The sequence below is a fragment of the Psittacula echo genome (assembly GCF_963264785.1).
Source record: "Psittacula echo genome assembly, chromosome: 2".
In the NCBI taxonomy this organism is placed as follows: Eukaryota; Metazoa; Chordata; class Aves; order Psittaciformes; family Psittacidae; genus Psittacula; species Psittacula echo.
In genome coordinates, this window is record NC_137737.1 from 39,409,226 (window position 1) to 39,429,439 (window position 20,214).

The 20,214-nt window shown below is 37.3% G+C and overlaps 1 protein-coding gene across 9 annotated transcripts in view; it reads left to right on the top strand.

Annotated features, from left to right (window-relative positions):
* The window catches only part of CACNB2 (calcium voltage-gated channel auxiliary subunit beta 2), a gene marked incomplete at both ends in the record, with an annotated part of 255,148 nt that overhangs the window by 227,490 nt on the left and 7,444 nt on the right, over positions 1-20,214 (top strand). For all 9 annotated transcript variants that reach the window (XM_080610494.1, XM_080610496.1, XM_080610493.1 and 6 more), the window contains 4 exons: positions 2,541-2,621; positions 2,931-2,989; positions 6,031-6,140; positions 20,041-20,192. In XM_080610494.1, coding sequence (XP_080466620.1) covers positions 2,541-2,621; positions 2,931-2,989; positions 6,031-6,140; positions 20,041-20,192 — 402 coding nt within the window. The remainder of the gene's footprint in view (positions 1-2,540; positions 2,622-2,930; positions 2,990-6,030; positions 6,141-20,040; positions 20,193-20,214) is intronic.

A 20,214-nucleotide genomic window follows, 5' to 3' on the forward strand; every position in this document is an offset into this window, starting at 1 on the left:
GCAAAGTGTAATATGTTTCTAGGATCTTGGCTGGAATAAGTTATCAAGACATTAGGTAGGAGCCAAACTGTGCAGCGAAATACCACATTTCTATTCTTTAGCCTTCATAGCTCTTATTCATTTGTTTTAACCGCTTAAATCTACAGGTAACAACAGACTATTATAGTGATTATGAACAGTTCCCAGTGACTCTGTTGCCCGTGCTGTGGATGCTGTCATGTTTAGTAAATGGAACTTCTCTCTCTCTTTCCTTTTTGAACTCTTTCAAATAATATTGGATCCTTGTCATTTCCAAAGTCACCAGTGTTTGCTTCAGTAGGGGTTGTTAAGTACCATGTCAGTCCCAGCCCACTATGGAAATGCTTCTGAGTAATTTCCTACTTAATCATATTTGTAACCAACTATAAATGATAAGGAAGAATAATACATGGTGACATGTATTAGATGCTCTCTGCATCTTTTGAAGATGCAGCTTCTAGATGGATCCCCTTGGATGTGGATGTTGGCTGTTCCTATCTCTCTCTTCATTCTTTCCTCCTGTACCAGAATCATTACTGGTTATAGTAGGTTTGGTAATACATTTACAGTAAATACTGGGTGAGCATCCCAAACTAACCTGCATAGTCAAACCACTAAGCAAAAGTCAAATGCTCAAAAGTATGCTAGTTTTTATTCCAAGTTCATATTTCAATTTAAATCTGTAAGTGAAAGCCGTATAGCTCAGTGGCAGTCCCTTAGAAAATGTTAGATTCTGTAACACTAAAGAACTTTAATGCTTCAATTAGATAACTTTTGCAGTTTTCTGCTGACAGCTTCATCATTTCAAGCTGTAAAGATTAGATAAAAAAAAAATGCCTGTTTCAACAGAACAGATTTTTAAAATATCCCATATTCCATCAAATAAGGTAATTTCTGTGCTCTCCCTCATTTTTATATAGCTGGTTAACTCTTAGCTTGAATATCTTCAGTTGAGTCAGCCACGTTAAGACAAAGATCTGTTGCATCAAGACACTCATGCTATAAGCACTTACATATCTGTAATGAATTTTTCTTAGGATCTGTCTCTGATTTGCTTGTCAGGTTATTAGTAATGTTAGCAAGAACAGTGGAGGGCTATATTTTGATAGTGTCGCAGCATAATTGCAGGGTTTTGCTTTGAAATGTGTCAAGTCATATTCTGCACTGTGTATAATAAATTCATTTCACATGCTTATGATGCCTTGGGCACTGGTGTTCATTCTTATGTTACTAATTATCTGGTTAAGCTACAGGTAACAAAAAATAAGATAAATATTGTTGAAAAACATTCACAAAAATGTTTTCCGTATGTTTGTTAGACTGCTTTAGACTGCTGCTTGTGTAGCATTAAATGCTGTCACTGTATTAATGTCCGTCTTATGTGTTTTTTGTGTTTTGGATTGCATATACCTATTTTAATGTTATTGTGAAACACCTTGGGATACGTTGATTACTGAAGCAATGAAAAATGACTGTATTCTGTCATCTTGACTGATGTACTTGTGTGATGTAGGCATTTGAAAAACGGATCTGGCGTAGCTTTTTCCGTATCATCCACATGTTCCTGGGTTTGGATTTCAATTGTTTTTTTCCCCAATACAAAGATAAACCAAACCCTGCCTTACAAACAAAAAATGAGTTCTGAGAAGACTAATTTTTGGTGATGTGTATTGAATAGACATTTATTAAAGAAAAAAAACCCAGTTAGTTTATATTTAATTTTGATATCAATATAAATTATTTTACAGTCTTTGGAAGCAGGCAATCTTTTTATCTTTGTATTTTAAAATACTTTCTTATAAATTGTGCACAATACATCAGTAAGTAGTTCTATGAATATCATGCTAACAGAATCAATTCTTGGATGGTAACAGCAGCTTCCCAAGTGGAAGGATTATTATCCCAAGTTCTCTTTATGAAAGTTTTCTAGAAATACTAACTTGATCAGTCAGTATTGTGATTTCATTTGCAAGTAAATTGCAGATGCAAATCTCGAAGACAGACGATGAGTGCTCCCATGGGAATTTGCAGTGGTGTCACAATGTTTTGTCAAGCAGTGGGCAGATCTGAACATAAAAAGAAATGTGTTATGCTTTTCCCACCCCTTTTTGTTTTATTTTTCTCTTGCACAATTTGCCTACATTAATGTTCTGCTGGGAAACAGATGTCACAGCTCTAGAGTCAATCATTTCAAATCATTAACTGTTGGAAATAACCTTTTCAATTTAATAGTTAGGAGCTATGAAGTGGGACATGTGAATGTCTCCAGAATAAGATTTTGTAGCTATCCAGAGTAAGTATGAAGATAGCAGGAGAACTAAAAGTCAAAGAAAAGCTTTTTCGAAAGAAATCCCTGAACCTATTAAGTTCTTATCTTGTACTACCAGTTTTAGGGAAAAGTTAACGAGTCCATGATTCCTGTATTGGTGACATCACTGGAAATTCAGCGTTCCTAATATTGTAAGTAATGTATAACACTTTCTTTAGGTGCTGTGATGCTGAAAGCTTTTTCTGTTTTGCAGACAGAGCACATCCCTCCCTATGATGTAGTGCCTTCTATGAGACCAGTAGTTTTAGTGGGACCTTCTCTGAAAGGATATGAGGTAAGTGATTGTGTGAATGGTTTTATTTTGCCAAAAATATTGTTTCTCATTTGTATTCAGATGTTCAAAGGTAGTTAAGCTGAATAACATCATTTATATCATAGAAAAAATCTAGACAGGTTTTATTTCTACTAGATAGCTGCTTATTAGTATTTCATTTCATATCAGAATTCAGATTAAGAATAAATTACATTCCAGTACTAATATTCAGATATATGACATTTACTGTCAATTTGTATGTATTATAATTAGCATCAAGTATTATGAATTTCTCATGTGATTATTAATAGGTTGTTTGTTTGCTTCTAGGTAACAGATATGATGCAAAAAGCATTGTTTGATTTTTTAAAACATAGATTCGAAGGGCGGTAAGTACTTTGCAATGCAAATCTACTTGAGTTCAGGTCCTGTTAGGTACTACCAAGAAATAATGGCATTCTTTTTGTAGAAAATTAGTAATGGCAGCTAATTCCTTTATCAGTGGACTCTAGTGTGGATTGGTAGATTCCTTAGCAGAGCACACTGAGGCTGTTTTTGCAGTGGGAAGTGTTGAAAGTGGAAAATAGGATGTCATCTTCTTGATGACTGTGATACTCACACTCCAAATAGCTAAATATTTATGTAAAGACTTAATAAATATGTACTCTTAAAATATTATTTTGCTTAAGTATTTTTCAAGTGATACCTCATCAGCACTTCTGGGTTCTGTACAAGCTGACAAGGGCCACCATTCCTTCTCAGCTCTGGGTTTTTACAGTGACATCTAACCTGGAAAGAGTGATACAAGATTCAGACCATCTAATGTATATGACTGTCAAACCTTTGGTCCCTCAGGATGGAAGCTTGGTTTGACAGTGGTGCTGGACTCTGTAATGGGAAGACTCTAAAGGGCTGCTTGGGGCAGGCAGTCCCCCACATTGCTGAAATATGGTCACCCTTGGTGACAGACAGGCTGCACTTTGTTGGATTTTGATCTGAGTGCTGTTACAACCTGTTTCCCCCAGGCAAGGTCCAATCTGGTTTGTGTTTGAGCCTCCAGGCATTACTGTGGTACAAATGTCAAATGATGATCCATCTCTAAAAGCAGTGGCATGTTTTGTAATTAAAATGTCACTGACCCATGGACCAGAGACATCAGGTGCATTCTCCACATGTGATTCTATTATTGCTGGATCAGGCTTCAGATTAGTATGTGCTAGTGGGTTGATGTTTGGGAGGAAAAATTGAGAAAACTGGAAGGTCTTGTTATAATATCTGTAACTTCAGTGAATGTTCTATTCCATTTGGAAGTGGGCAGAGTGGTAACACCATTCTGTCTGTCTTGGTGCTGTCAAACTTTCAAGAGAGAGGTTGAAGTTTTCAGTCAATAGCTTCAGCTCTTTAAAATACCAGACATTGTGGTTTTAGCTATTTTATTTTCTTAGTCAGAGTGATGATGTTGATACCAAACCACTTAGTAGTCCCTCTTTATGTTAGTCAGAGTTGTCAAATCTTAGATATGTACCTTCAGAACTGGAAGTTAACAAAATAATGAGTGTTGCAAGCAGAAAAAAAATATGTCTTTATGTCTTGAAGTATTTTAAAGCATATCTAATATTCAGTTGCAGATCCAGTTGTGTCAGGGTGAATCCACAAATGCGGATGTCTCGATACAGTTGATATCTATAGTAGCAGATTTGAAGAATACCAAACTAAAGTAGCAATCTGAATTGGTACTCTAGGTCCTCAGCAAATTTGTACAGGAGGTTCTAAGATTCATGCTACTGTTTTCACTGCCACTCTGCTGTCAAGCTGTCCCCTCTCTCATTGCAATTGTTCCACTATATGAACATGCATACCTTTTGTTTTGAAAGTAGGCTGTTCTTTCTCATGTTATAAATCTAAAAAGACAGTAAAATTACCTTAAAAAGATACTAAAATTTCTTAAAATGAAAAATAGCAGGTTTAGACTGCTAATTCTAGCTTTGTTCAATATACCATAATTGTATCTGAAAAAGGGAAAATTATGTTCTATTTCATGTAGGAAGGAAGACTAGAAGAAAAATAAAGGGGAAAAAAAAAAGTTGTAAAAGTTTGTAGTCTTCATCCATTAGCAAATAAAGAGAAATAATGAGTACCTAAATTACATGTTGGATTTCATTTTGAACTAATAGCATTATCTGTGAGGAGCTGAGCCAGAAATCAAATCCTTGGTTATGTTTTCAGCTTAAGTTAAATCATGCCTAAATTTCCAAAATTATGTTACTAATCAGTATTGTGCAAATAATTCTGTTTTTCTGTCTTAACTTCTGGCTTTTTTACATTTTGTACGGGTTTAGATAAGTATATACACATGTTGAGTTCACTGGGAAATGACCTATTTGGTTACATTTCAGATGAACAGCATCTGACTAGATGATTGCTAGAGAGGAGCCCACCCTGTTCTTAGCAAATCCATTTCCTCCTTTTAAATTGCATATAAAATCTTACAAGGAAGAACAAGGGAATATCATCTGTCTGATTTAACTCTCAGCACTGGAAAAATGTGACCCGTAAACCTCTTTAGGCCAGAGAGTCTGAAAGGGAATTTATCCAAAGGGTGCATTTTGACCCTGTAAAGCAAAACAAACCCAGTTAACTGTTTTCCTAGGAAGAAGAATATGCAGAAGGTTATGTAGGAGGTCACTGCAAACAACTCGAAGTAACCACTTCTTTTTTGGCTCATCTTTTCTCATAAACACAAAACTGAGCCTGCCAGAGCCCAGAGATTTTATTTGCATGCTTCTCTATGTTTGCGGTCACCATTTTTAGGTGCCCAGCATATTGCTGTATCTTTCTGGAAAATTATAGGTAACTCTTGCACTCTGTTAAAAAACGTGTGCTAGTAAGCTGAGCAATAAAAATTAGAGTTATATGGCTGTACTGCCAAGCTGTACCTTCTCCTATCAACCCTGCATATCCCTATATGTCTTACAGGTGTGGTTAAATTAAGTCAGGTTGTTATTCAGTACCTTTCAAGAAATTCATCAAAATTAGGGAAAGGCAAAACCAGCCTGTTCATATCAGGGTGCTGGTGCAAAGTCTAAGCATATCAGGCCTGGAGCCCCCAGGGAAGTCTCATCTTCTGTAGCATGTATCTGAGCTCCTGCTGCCTCCCTTCTGACCAGACGCATGTAGTTTTGCAGTCAGTAGTCACAGTGCATTTAAGTTCTGTGGAGAAAGGGGGATGTCTTACCAATAGTTCTTGTAACAGTATCCGTGAGATAAAGTTTCTTCTCTGTTCACATTGTGCAAAATATACCGTGCTGATGAGAAGTGCTTTTTTTGTTGTCTTAGCCATATTCTAGTGTTAAATTAGTCCCTTTTTGTCCCCACATCCCTGCAAGATAAATAACATTCTGTTCTATTTCACTGTATGTTATTTTTGCAGTATATCAATTACAAGAGTCACAGCAGACATCTCGCTTGCCAAACGCTCAGTATTAAACAATCCCAGTAAGCATGCGATAATAGAGCGATCTAACACAAGATCAAGCTTAGGTAAGTACCTATGACTATGCTGTCTACAAATTGGCTCTAAAGTATTCTACTCTCAGTTCGTATGTGTAAGCTAAAAATAGCCTCTCTGCTGTGAGAAGATCACGATTCCTGTAATTCAGAAATCTTGGCAGGAGAAATCATTTTAAATCACTACCAGGTAATCTTCATATAGTACTGATTATTGGTTTGTCCTGCTTATGTTCAGTTTTCAAGTTTTGCTGTCTGCCTCAGTGGGGAGAGGTAGCCATCCGTAAAGTACATAAAATCTGAAGAGAAGTGATGGTTTCAGAATACCTGAAATTATATGAATATTATTGATAATATGCATTATCTTTGATAAGATTACTAGTAGTGATAGCTTCTGACACTAGACCTGAAAACAAATACTAAATACACATTTTCTGAATTTTGTATCAGTTTACACTAATGCTGAGGTTGTTACAAAATATGAAGGATGGAAAAGAGGAGACATTGTTAAACTATATATCTAGGTTCATAGTATACATATCTGTCATCTTACATGAGTCTTTTTGTACTATAGTTTGTCCAGTTATGTAAGTAATTAAACGGTTATGAGACAGAAAGTAAAACAAGCTTTGGGAAGATGTAACTAAGTGTCACTACTCTCTGCCTTAAAAAGTTTGACTTCCCTTTATTGAAAATTTGCTTCTTAAAACCTTTGCTTTCAGCTATGTGGAAGCTGTGAATCTACTTGCAAGTAGTTTGATAGCTTCCAAGTATGTCTTATTTTAAGTGTTCAAATGTCAAAATGTACTGTAACAACATAATGAATGTTTACACACAAGAATATTCTTCTATATGTATTTCAGTTTTGTCATCAAGGTCTGTTTAATAATCTAATGAAAAGAAAAAGTGTCACTTGCTTTGAATAGAACTGAAAATTAGTAATAAGGATATAGGTCATGCAGTCGTGGAACAAACATAACCATGGTGATTTATTTCCCAACCTGAACATCAAAGCACGTGCAATACTGCACAAATATATTCAGCAATAAAAACCGTATAATCTATTTCTTATACTAAAATATTTTCATATCTATAAAACAGCTATCATGAAAAATTATACAGGAAAAAAAATCTATAAAAACTGAATGCAGCCTAATTGTATATAACTTTATCTCATAGAGAACCTTACCCTTAAGAATATCAACATCTTTTCTTTGGGCTAAACTATTTCCTTGATAGAGGTATTTAAAATGGAAGTTCTAACAGAACCTCGGTTGGAGACACCCAAATGCTGATTGTGATTATGAATATATATAAATATGTGGATAGATATGTCTCCTGTTTTTGTAACAGCCCTATTATTATTATTATCTAAAATTTCATACTACATGTCATCAGGTTTTCAGTTAGTTATAATTGTTTAAAAATTAAGTGATTTATGAAAGAATTTTGAATTCTCTTGGGAAATATTTTTAGAGCAACTAGGTCATGTTAAAAGTGAAGTTAGGGCAAAAATTAATTTTCCTCATGTTAAAGTATTCTCACAACTCTTTTTTTTTTTCTCTCAGAAGCTGTAATACTCTCATTTTTCTCATAACCTAACAGGGTTTTGAAATTTGGTAGTAAATTAAAAAAGATTTCAGTTACATGTTTCTTGGCATTGTCATTAAAATAATGCAAAAATTTGACCAAATTATTAGAAGCTGCCACAAACACATGCCAAGCTTTGCATATGAATTACTTAAAGACTCAGCTCTCCCTGGGCAAGGTCCAGAAATGATGCTGAGCAGAACCTGCCCCAGCAGATTGGATCAGGGCAGCCAAGCAGAACTAAGGCTGGAAGATGCTCATCTTTCAGCTGTCAATCCCTACTTTGCTGTGCAGCATGAATGATGATGGAGTAGCAAGTTGTTTACTTTGAAGATGTTCAACTGGAGGAGCAGGTTAAGGGAGAAAGGCAAGTAGTCAAAATACATTATGGAAAAAGTTGGATATGTGGGATAGAAGCTGGGATAATTGAACACACTGGTGAAGTACCTCCAAGGTCCACGCTCCAGACTTGGGGTAAACCATGGGGGGAAAAGAAACAGCCAGGAAGGAAGTCAGGATGGGAAATGAAGTTGAGGCAGTGGGTTGCGAGGAAAACTGAGATACGGCAGAACAGCGTGGAGTCAGAAAAAGAAACTGCTTTTTTTGTAAGGTGATGGGAAAACCCTTGTGCAAGGCAAAAGATAGAAAATACAAGGAGAGTTACAGCCTGTTCCCTTGCTTGCCTGCAATGCTTACCTCATTTCTACCTCAAGGTAGAAATAGAGTCAGAATTAGAAAATATCACTGTAGCCTGCTGGTAGGTGGCCTTTATGAGCAGTGGCTCATAAAGAAGGTGACAGTATGCTACCACTGCGAGTACTTACTTGGCTCAAGTAGCAGAGATGAATGACAATTTCACACCATATAGTAGAATTTTTATTTTTCAGCTTCCATGATGAATTTGCTATAAGTCAACAAAAAATGCTATTAAAAGAGTATTATTAGGTTTAAAAACTCAAGTTGTGCAAAATAAAGGTTAGGAAGTAATAGTAAGAAGATTAACTGTGCAACTTCTCAGTATTTTTAGGTTATGTATGCTATGATTCAGTCTTTGGTTATGTGTTTGAAGATTATTTTTCCACCAGTGCTTTGCCTTAGTTGTTGGGTTTTTTTTAAACATGCAAACTAATGTAGGGAATTGGAATTGCTTAATGAATTGCTGTTTTGCTTGCTGTGAATCTTGTACAGTGAATGAGGCAAGAAATTTCAGGCAGGCAAATGATGTTCTCTGAAAACACAGTAGGACTTCTGCAATTTAAATTTTGGGGGCAGCAGGGCAGGAAATAGTGATTTGACCGAAACTTCATGTGGCATTAGATCAATCAGAAAGATTTTTCAGATCCAAAATTGAATTCCTGATCAACATAGTTGATTCTATGATTCTAAGATCATTTGTAGCAGACTAAGCATTGTGGCTGAAACTGAGATTCAGGCTTTGAACCTATTAAACAGTAATGTATGTCATCAAAATCAGCACGTTGCATGTTAATGCACTGATTTGGGAAATGCAAATGGAAAATAGGCAGTACTCTATGACTGGAGCTACTGTTGAGTACCTCATGAAATACCAGCCTTATGGCTCCTCATTCCCAAGAAGTCCTCCCATTTTAGGCTCTACTCTTTGCAGACATTTAACTAGGGAGCTATTGTTTTCATTCTCAGCCTAGTTCAAAGAATTTTTCCCTTCTCTTGGATCAGTACTGATATCACGTACTGACAGTACAGAGCTGTATCAGTAATGTCCTGAGTCTTAGTACTGAATTCTAAAAGGAGCTTCAAGGTTATGTTCCATTTTGGAAGAGAGAATCCCAAGAAATCAGGATTTCCTGAAGAATGGCTTCCATTTTCCTAGTCAAATATACTTTTTACTATGGTAATTACTCTGAAGAATCAGACACTGTATTTCTAAAATCGACTTTCCAAAATTAGTGGTAACTTGTGATTATTCTATCTGGAAAATAGAAATTCATCTTCTCACCTAACTGAAATGTTTCAAAGTGAAAAAACATTTTGTTGCATCAGTGAAATACCACCACAGTAAGTTCCGTAAAATAATTTATTCATTCTGTTTTTAGAGAAAGATTAGAACAGCGTGCTCTAAATGAGATGTGGGACACATACTTGACAATGAAGAGAAAGTAACTGATTCAGTAGCTGTTTATCAGTTGACTGTGTATGGGATTGTGTATTGATCGAAACAGCAGCCCTGCAGAAACAAGTTATGTTTCTTATAATACAGATCACAGAAGGTTTGATTAAACCTTGGCATTTTCTACTTTATTAATATTAGCTTTGCAGCCAAATAATATTCTCTTCTAATGCAAGTTTCAGTCACAGATAAATCATTGAGTCGGGACTCAGGTTACATTAGTTCTTTTCTAATATCTGCAGTAGGTCTGCTGAGGTGTCCTGGGAGATGAATTCTTTCTCTACCTTCATTTTTCCTTGTATAAAGTAATAGGGGCTTTTCTTCAAATCACTGGGGAAAAAAAAAAAAAAAAACAAAACAAAAAAACCAAACATCAAAAGACAGAATTTTAGCAAACATTAAATGGCATAGTTCTGGTCCAGGTATTTAAAAATGGTATTTATTGCTATGAAATTTGATCTTGTTAATGAAAAACAGGGTTTGGTTTGGTCTGAAGGATTCTTCTAGCTGCAGGGCTGTCTGTCTGTCTTTCTCCTCCTCAGACAGTGGCGCATAGACGGAGACCCATGTGTTCATTTCTACGTCTGGTATCATTTAAAAACAGCTTTTTATTATAGCACACATAGCTCCCCAAAACTACTTTATGTTAATCCAAATCCCTCCCCCCTTGAAGGTTCGGTGGGAAGCTAGTCCTTTATGCACCCACCCTTGCATAGTGGTACCTCGTGCAGCTAGGCAGTCAAGGTACTGATTCATCCCCTCAGTTAATGGTCATGTTTGTGAGCAGCAGTAGCAACTGTAGCAGAGAAGGCTATTTTTTAGACTTTTGAAAATACATTATTGGGTTTTATGTAAGTATTATTTTAATAGGTGTTCTATTCATGAATTAGCACAGTACAGAGGTAATGTACTTGATATATTAATATAAAATACTTGTTAATGGGAAATAAATTAACCTCTTTATGGGAACTCTTATCACCCAATACAGGTTTGCAGTATTGTCCATATTGCTGATATTTGTGCATAGCACAGTAAACAGTGGAGTAAGCACCATTATATTTGGAACTGATTTACTAGATAACCCGGAATTAATTTAAAGGAGACATAGACAAACAATATGATAATCAGGAGTAGGAATTGCCATGAGGAACTGGATTTACAGGATTGTAGGGAGGTCTCAATGGGCTCAATACGGCACACAGTTATTGACTGAAAGTTTGCTTTTGTAAAGGAATCAGTTAAAAACAGACTTGGGATTTGAGTCATTGGAAACCAAAGCCACCACTGAATATTGTAGAGTAAAATTAATGTATCCAAGAATTTTATGAAAACGGTATCTGGCTTGTAAAGATTTAGGAGGGGACAGTACAGTCTTATCCCTCTCCTATATGAAAGCTTATTTTGTATATAAAGAGAAATGTTTGCTTGTAAATACTGTTATGTGCTTAACATGTGGAATACTAGAACTGAATTTATTTCTTTAAAAGCCTAGAAGAAATCTGTAATTTTGAAAAGACTTTTCTCTCCAAGAAAGTACTGTACATGGTTAAATCCCATTCACCTCAAGATCAGTCCCAGTTGGCTTAGTTAAATTTCTGTATGTACACATGCTATTTGCAGAAACTGCTGAACCAGCTTTGTGCTTTTGCTGCATGTCTTTGTCAAAAGGATCCAACCCTTTTTCTTGTTGTTTCTGTGTATGTTACACTTGTTATAACCTTACCTCATGCTGTATGCTTTGTACAAGAACCTGATTGTCTTGGCTTTTTTCATTCTTTGCTTCATTAATGCTCTCCCTTTCCAGATGTTCTGGGTATGTATACAAGCTTGCAAATTACTTTTCCTGATGTTTTGTGTTCAGTGCTTTATTGTACCTCACAGAACCACTCTGTGTTTCTCACAGCTGGCTCACTGACAGAGAAAAGCTAATCCCATACTGTGTTGCTAAGTATTTCTTTTGGAAAATCTTGCTGGTTTTCGGTATTTATTTTTATGTAATTCTAAAAATAAAGTTGAGATTGGCAAGGAAACACTAAAGATTAGGTTTTCCACTGTAAATTTCTAAGGTGTGTGCACCTAATCTGCACATTCTAACACGGACATGTGAATATTGATGTAAAATATGTCATTGTGTATATGGTAAATTGACTGCAGTCAAACGGCTGGAAATCTGTTTATTTGCTTTCTGTGTGCATATACAGTGACCTGTTGGGCATTACATGCACTCAATTTGCATGTGCAGTTGAAAGCCTGTCTTTGGAAAGTTGTCTCTAGAAACTGTACTCACATCATTAAGTTCATATCCCAGAGTATTGTCTTCTGAAAGTGAAACATAAGTGCTTGAAAAATAGTAGTGGATTATCAGTGCAAATTTCAGTTTTCTCTTTTTATTTTCTTGATATCTATGCGAAAAGACAGTTGAATGCTTGACACTGTGGTAACAATTTATTATATATGTAATATATCATGTGTATATATATCTCTACACATTATATATATATATGAATTATAATGTTACTATTTATTTTCCATGTTTGGTAAATATGTTTGACAACTGTTGTATGTGATAAGTTTCAAGTAAATGCTTCCTCACCTATAGATTTAAAATAAACTTAAAAGAGTGCTAAGCCTCATAAAGATCCTTCCTTACTTGCAGAGGCCATGGAACAGAAATGCAAAATTGGGATTTACCCAGGCGTGTATTTTCATTCCAAAGTCTCAAGGATCTAATATAATTTCAAGAGAAGAAGGTGTTCAGTGTGTTATGGAAAATCCTGATTGTCCCTTTATGATTTTATCTTCAAAATAGCTTGAAAAATGTCCAGACCTCTCACTTGCAGTCATTAAACCTTTAAATATGGTAATCTGCTAAACCTGGAATCAGAATGCTGTAACATAGCAGCCAAGAGCTTTTGGGTTATCATGGGAATGCAGCTACACTTCTTTTTGCACATGGGTGGGGAAAGAGTAGCATGAACATCCTGAAGCTATTATGATTTATCAGACTCACATGTCTCAAAATGCTCTTATCCTGCTGTACCAGCTTTGATTTTATTAAAATCTAAGGTCAGAGTCTCTGTAACGATCTCTCCGGCCCCGAACGTAAGAAGGACATGGAATGTTGGAGCAAGTCCAGAGATGATCCACAAAGGTGATCAGAGGACTGGAGCACCTCTCCTTATAAAGAAAGGCTGAGAGCTGGGCTAGTTCAGCCTGGAGAAGAGAGGGCTCTGAGGAGACTTATAGCAGCCTTGGATACCTAAAAGGGGGGTTTACAAGAAATCTGGAGCGCTTTTTTCACAAAGGTGTATTGGAATAGGACGAGGAGTAATGGTTTTAAGCTGAAAGAGGGTAGATATAGATGAGCTATTAAAAAGAAATTCTTCACTGTGCAGATGGTGAGACACTGGCACAGGTTGCCCAGAGGAGTTGTGGCTGCCCCATCCCTGGAAGTGTTCAAGGCCAGGTTGGTGGGTTGGATGGAACAACCTGGTCTAGTGGAAGATGTTCGTGCCTGTGGCAGTGGAGTTGGAACTGAGTGATCTTTAACATCCCTTTCAGCCCAAACTGTTCTATGATTCTACAATTCTGTGGTAATAACTAAGATAGGTGAATGAACCTATCAGGTAACTTGAGATAGGTGAATGTAATAATTTTAGCAAGTTAGCTGTTTGCCTAAGAATACAGTTTTGCTTCACTTAAAACTATTTACATTTGTAGGTTGAATTGATGTGGTATTTTTTCTTTCTCCTAGGCTCATGGAACAGATAAAAAGTTGGTGTCTGTGTCCTCAGTTTATCCATGACTAAGGGTTTGGGTTGTTTAACCATAATTCAAAGAAGTCTGGGTTCATTTCTGTTCTCTACTAACAGAGGCATGAATTCATAATTTCTGTCACCATGACAGGGCTGTGATCACCTTTATGGTGGTTGTCAGTTGGCCCTGCTGAGTCTTATACACTTTACATAATAATTAAACTTTCCCTGGAGAAAGAACTAGAATCCGTGTATTTTGCCTCCTACTCTCAGCATCAAGCCATAGAGTCAGTATCTCCCACTCAGTGAATACGCAAATGTTTTAGGAGTGGCACACCATCAGCAGGAGGGGTTGAATAGCCAGTGATGGGCTGGTTCACATCCTATCTGTGAGAAGGGCTGAGCATTTTTATTTATATTTGTTGTGAATAAAACAACAGACCTAGGGAACACTTACTTAGAGTCTGTGTATGGACCAGAGCTGTAAAAGCCTATAGCACTGCACTGAGTAATGAGGCATGGTGAAAAAATGTCCAAGTTAGTGCTAGGCTGACATAATAATATCCATTCTGAACTCTGCAGAGATGCTTGCTTGGTCCCCTGGGCAAAATAAATGCTAGACTGCTTCTTTGCCCAGTCTTACTTTCCCAATTACTCACTAACAGAGTGTAGGGGAGCTTAACGATGGGAGCTGTGCTATGTTGCTGCATGGCACCTTCTGGAACAGCTGCTTTTTACCTAGCGTGGTCATCTCAGGGCAGCTCTCCCCTGCACAGTGCTCATCCACTCATCTTTCTGCTGCAATCCACTGATTTCGAGCTTTTCCATTCATAGGCTATTAAAATTTTCTTCCATTTTAAACCTGGCATAAGAAGCATCATTCTATGAATGCTATTGTTTTTCTAGCCCAGATAAATAGAGGAGGAAGTAGACATCTTCATGTGCTATTATGTATTTTTAAATGACACTATCTGGTTTATATTTTCACGTAATTACAGTATTGCATTTCAGGAGATGTTAATCCATTATAAATAGATCTTGGTTATGTTGAGGTTTCCAGACATCACATTGTATCTGTCAATACCACTTGGATGTGTATTCAAGGCCATCTGAATTCTGTCTAAACTGAGATGCAGCAGGCAGGAAGAGGGAAACCCTGTTTTCTTGCTGCTCCTTAACCCACAGGTCCCCTTCAGTGGAGGCCAGGCAGGAGGGAGCACAAGGCAGAGGAGCAAACATGCTCCTCTTGTTTCTGTCTTATCCCTCACCTTAAAGGAGCCCCATCTGCCAGCCATAACATGTAGCCGCTTTCCCTGGAAAATATTGTCATCCTCCCACTCCAGCCCTCCCCTTTTTATGTAACAAGCTAGTGGCTAAGGGATTTGGTTGAGACCAGGGAAATGTGGGCATATTCACAGAACTGCATTTATGTTAGAAATTTGATGAAACCACCTGTAATCCAGGTATCTTCTAGCCCATTGCCTGAGGACTAAGCTAGAGCATTTATTCCCTCTTATTTGCTTATGTTCCCCTCTAAGATTTGTTCCTTCTTACCTGGGTATGCTGGTGGGGAGGCATAGAGGCTTCTACTCCCCAGCATTGCCATGTGTGTGGAGTGGGACACTTGATCCTGCCTGGAGAGCATGGGCTGACCCTCCCTGGCTGGGAAGGGATGGAGCGAGCTGTTCGCTGCCCAGCATGATCCTGCTGTTCGCCCCTTGTCTACCCAGAGGAACACTGGTGCTTGAAGGGAGGAAAAGGGAAGATTAGAAGAAAGAGGCCAAGCACTTACATACATGTGGGGTTTCTTACTGGCTCGCTCTGGACTGCTCACACTTTATATGTGTAGCTTTCTAGATCACACTTGTTCTCTCCACTTTGTGTACAGCAAGCACAGGCATCAAATGTAGTCTGGCGTAGCCTGCTGTGGCCAAGGACCTGCATTCTGGCTAGTACAATACCTAATGTAAAGTGTAGACACTTTGGTGATTTTGTCCGCAACATAAAAGTGTATACACACACATGCTCACAAATTAAAATTTAAAATTTGAGTTCTGTCAGTCCAGCTCATGATTTACTTGTTAATTTACTTGTTAATCAAGAGGTGTGTGAGCACAGCTCAGTAGTCATTGCTTCCTTTTTGGTTTTCTTTTTTCATTTTGTTGGATTTCAGATATGACCTTTATCCATGTTTTAGCAATTTTTTTGTGCAATACTTTCTCTGTTCTTTTAAGACACTGGGCATATATAACACAATTTTTTCTTTTCCCTTCTTTTTGGAATTCCTGAGGCTGCCTTAGACTTCTAATTTAATTACGTTCATAGAATTTAGTGATTCAGTGGTAAATAAGTGTGCTTCTAAAAAGAATTAGCATAAGAAAACTCATGGCTACTGATACCTGTTCCTCTTAATTTATAAAATTATTTGAAAGCCATTTGTGCAAGGTGTTGTTCAGCATTTTTATGACATGCATTGAAGTAGGTATGTTCTTTTCATGCTATACATCTGTAATACCGGGAGCTCTGTTTAGAAAAATAGAATGCTTTGTGGCTATTGCAGTCCAACTAATAATTTACAGTTCTGTTTCTATGAACAAAACAGTGCCACTCATACCACAGAAAAGTAGACAAGGTCAGATTTAATAGGATATTAAAGTCGTACTGTACTCAGTTGGTGGTCCATGACCTTTGCTGTTCCTGCTGAAGATCAGAGCCTCTTTGCTGCATATAAGCAGTATTTTGTGAATCTAATTTGGCCTTTGCAGGCCAGAATCATGGCCATTTTGCATCACATCCCCATCACGCAACTGCCATCTCATCAGGGCCTTCCTAAGAGATAGTGCTGATGTAGCCACTGTTCTGTCCATCTGGATGTCCCTGTGACTCCTAGCTGCTATGGATGTTTTCTGTCCAGGTTTGAAAGAGGGCTGTATTTCTCCAACTGTGTAGAGAATGTTCTTTTACCATGGCATTGTATAAGTGACCCTCAGTTCCACCATATTTCATTTTGTTCTTAGTGAATTGGTATAGGTGCAATGCAGTGTTGCTGTGTCTTTGTCTTTACTTCAAGTGAGTTTATTGTAAAGAACTATTAAAGGTTTTTGCTTGAAATTCACTTGTAAGCTCCAACTGGTATAAAGAATATTTGTCTGCCTCCAAAATGGGATAAGCCACTTACTTGGGCTCTCATTGCACTGAATTCCTATTCATTTCAGGATACAGAAAGAATATTTGGAATTAATATATGGGAGTAAGTTTAAATGTGCAATATTTAAAGTTTGCTGGGAGATGTGTAATTCCTGTTTCTTAGAGCTGACCCCCTGTTGTAAAAAAAAAAATAGTTGAGCACTCCTGTCATTTAAAATATATTCCTCTTCTGATTATCAAGGAGGCCAAATCAAGTAGATTGTAAGGGTCACTTTAAAATTTGATAGCTTATTTGATTGTCATGGTGATTGTCACGGTGATTGTCACAGTAGATCTAATTATGTTCATGCCTCTCATTATGATTGGCAAATATAATTTATTGGAGTTAATGTTATAGCCTCACTGTTAAGCCTCTCCAGTACATCAGAAGGGACATTATTATAAATAGATGATATTCATGGAGGTGGGAAGATTGCTAAGTTATTACTGTACTGCTTTGAAGATACCAAACTGTCATTGTTCTCAGCTTCCTATTTTAACTACCAGTGACATTTTTGTTAATATCCCCACATGATATTTAGTGTTCTTTGCTTACTTTGGGCAAAAGTCTGAGAGAAAATTTTTGTTGAGTGTCTTGTTGGGAAGGAATCTTTACAGGTACAGAATTTGTTTTTTGAGAGATGTTGCTAAAGAAAGATGAAGACCAACGCTGCAGTAGGTAAAGCCTTTGTCATCTAAAAAGAGAAGCTACTATTATATAAGTAATTGCAACAATCTAACGTGTAGTGAAAAGTCAGAATACAAGGAAAATTTCAAGTAAAATGAAGGCTTTTCCAGAAGCTGAAGAAGTATGCTGAGGGACAGGAGATTGGGACCTCTTCAGCAATATCTGTGGCATTTTTTTTTTCCATTCATTCTTGACTGGAGAGCTAGAGGCACAATGTATTAGTTCACAAATCATGCAGTAAACTTTTTCCCTATACCTACATTAAGAAAAATAAATACAGAAATACTTTTTAATTGATGGACAAGGTAACTCCCCACCTTCTCCATCAGGTGGAAACTATTGATCGGTAGGGCCATAGTTACCTGCAATTATTACCCTAGATATGTTTCACAATAGAAGACACCCTGAGGCATGCTCTGCCCTGGCAAAGACAGGGAAAGTCTCAGAAAGTCTAGCAGGAAATCTGGTTCACAGAGATGTACTCTATACTGGCAGAAAAGTGCTTCCAGCAGTGAAGCAAATACTGCTTCGCCAGACAAAATTATGGTACACTGGCAAAAAGACAGATTTTACTGGTGATAAATTGCATTGAACAAGGGTTTGTAGCAGTCTGGAATGGTCTTAAAATGATACATTAACTGATATTGTTATACTGAGTTAAGTGTTGAGCCTGGTTTAAAATTGCAGGAGAGCAATCCAAACTCATCATCAGAACAGTACGACAAATTACCTCTGATATGTTTGTTTTAGTTGTCAGTTGGACTTAAATGAGGGATAGACTGTTGACTATCTCCTACTAAATCACTGAGACAATGGTGTTCAGTCATTCCAGCAATATCTCTATGTAACAGAGTTGCAGAAAATGTAATCGTGATTGTGCCAGGAACCATCGGATGTTCTGTCTTCAAAAATGTGGCCCTAATTCCAACTGCAGGTGGGCCATGGTGCTTTTATCAACAAGCAGGAGAGCACGCACTGACGCCTTCCATACCAGCATTCCGGGCACATCTCACAGTGTTCTGTGCTGTAAAAGACCTATTGGCATGTACTCAGCCAAAATTTGAGATAACTACAAACAGAAGGAGGTGATCTCTAATAGATCCAAAACAATGTCGACCTCCTCCAATAGAGAACAAAGTATACAGATTTTCTGATGGCCATTTAAGATGTTGCTTCATTTATAAAATGATTGTAGTAGTCACCTGTTGATTGGGAATGAAAAGACTGAGATATATGCACTCTGGCTGGGATGCTTTGCTCTCTTAGAAATTTTGCAACCTTACCAAGGTACCTAATTTATTGAGTTGCTATTCTCAGGTAACAAAAAGCAATCTCTTCACACCTCTTGAAAGAAACCATTCACTATAGAAAACTCTAGCCAGATCAGATAGGCTGTGTTTTCAAGCAAAAGTAATGCTTGTGCCAGCATAATAAATAAAATGCTGTATTTTCAAGAAACTCTTAAGGTTTTGGTACCTCTTCTTGACTTTTAAGTTTCTCTTGGTAATCTTCTGATATTTACTTTGAATGGACTAGATCTGTAACCTGACTTTGGTTCATGGAGTGTGCACAGCCATTAAAGGGAAATCTGTATGAACTACAATCTTATTTGGCTCTGTGACTTTATTTATAGACTTGCACAAATCACCCGATTTCTGTAATAACTCTGTGAAGTCAGCCTATGGCAAGATTTGAGCAGGAAAATGTGATTCCATTTCAAGGATTATTTTGCTATGATAAGATAGAGTTTTGTTTCATTTGGGAATGAAGACAGCTTCTATGTCACTTGGGAAAGCGCATCCAGTCCATCTGTCTTGGAGAGGTTTGCCCCTTGCAACTACTGCCAATCAGGCAGGGTTCTGAGAAGCTGGGAACATGAGTTGCTGGAAGACAACATGATTTTTTCAAGCAAAATCACTTTTCCAGAACTCCTGGGGTTGGAGGACACCATAGCATTGTTTGGATTATTGAGTTTTAGGGTTTTTTTAAAGTGTTTTACACATTGTAATCAAATTTTTTAATATGGTGCCAGTCTGAGACCAGTAAATGAAGGAAACACTGTTTTCCAGGACTTTGATAAGCTGAAGTAAATGGAAAACCAGGAGTTTCTGCTAATGTAGATACTTCAGTTATCTTAATTTCTATCTCAGACACTGCAGTTTGAGCAAATTGATTAAAGTCTCAAAGCTGAAATTATTTACATGGAGGAAGTTAATGGCATAGTAAGATTACTCTGTGATGCAGCAGGCATTCTTACCTCTTTTCTTACGTATGTGGATTGAGGTCCTGTGAGAAAGTGTTAACAGTATCTCACCAGGCCAACCCTGGAGATTACAAGGGATTGCAGGAGGCAGTGGAGGTGAGAAAGGCAGGCAGTGCTGCTTGCAAGGGCAAGACACTCTCCTTAACATTGTATTCATTTCTCTACTATGCCAGGGACGTGCGTAGCTAACAACTCTGGCCAGCCTAAGGAGGAACAGCACACCAGTCTGCCACATTTTTACATTTCCTGAAACGAATTGTGTTTTAATATTTTCGTAACTCTAATTTTGTACTTATCTGCAGCTGAAGTTCAAAGTGAAATTGAACGGATTTTTGAATTAGCAAGGACACTGCAGTTGGTAGTGCTCGATGCTGATACCATTAACCACCCAGCTCAACTAAGCAAAACTTCTCTGGCTCCCATTATAGTATACGTAAAGATTTCTTCTCCTAAGGTAAATATTTTACTGATATTTA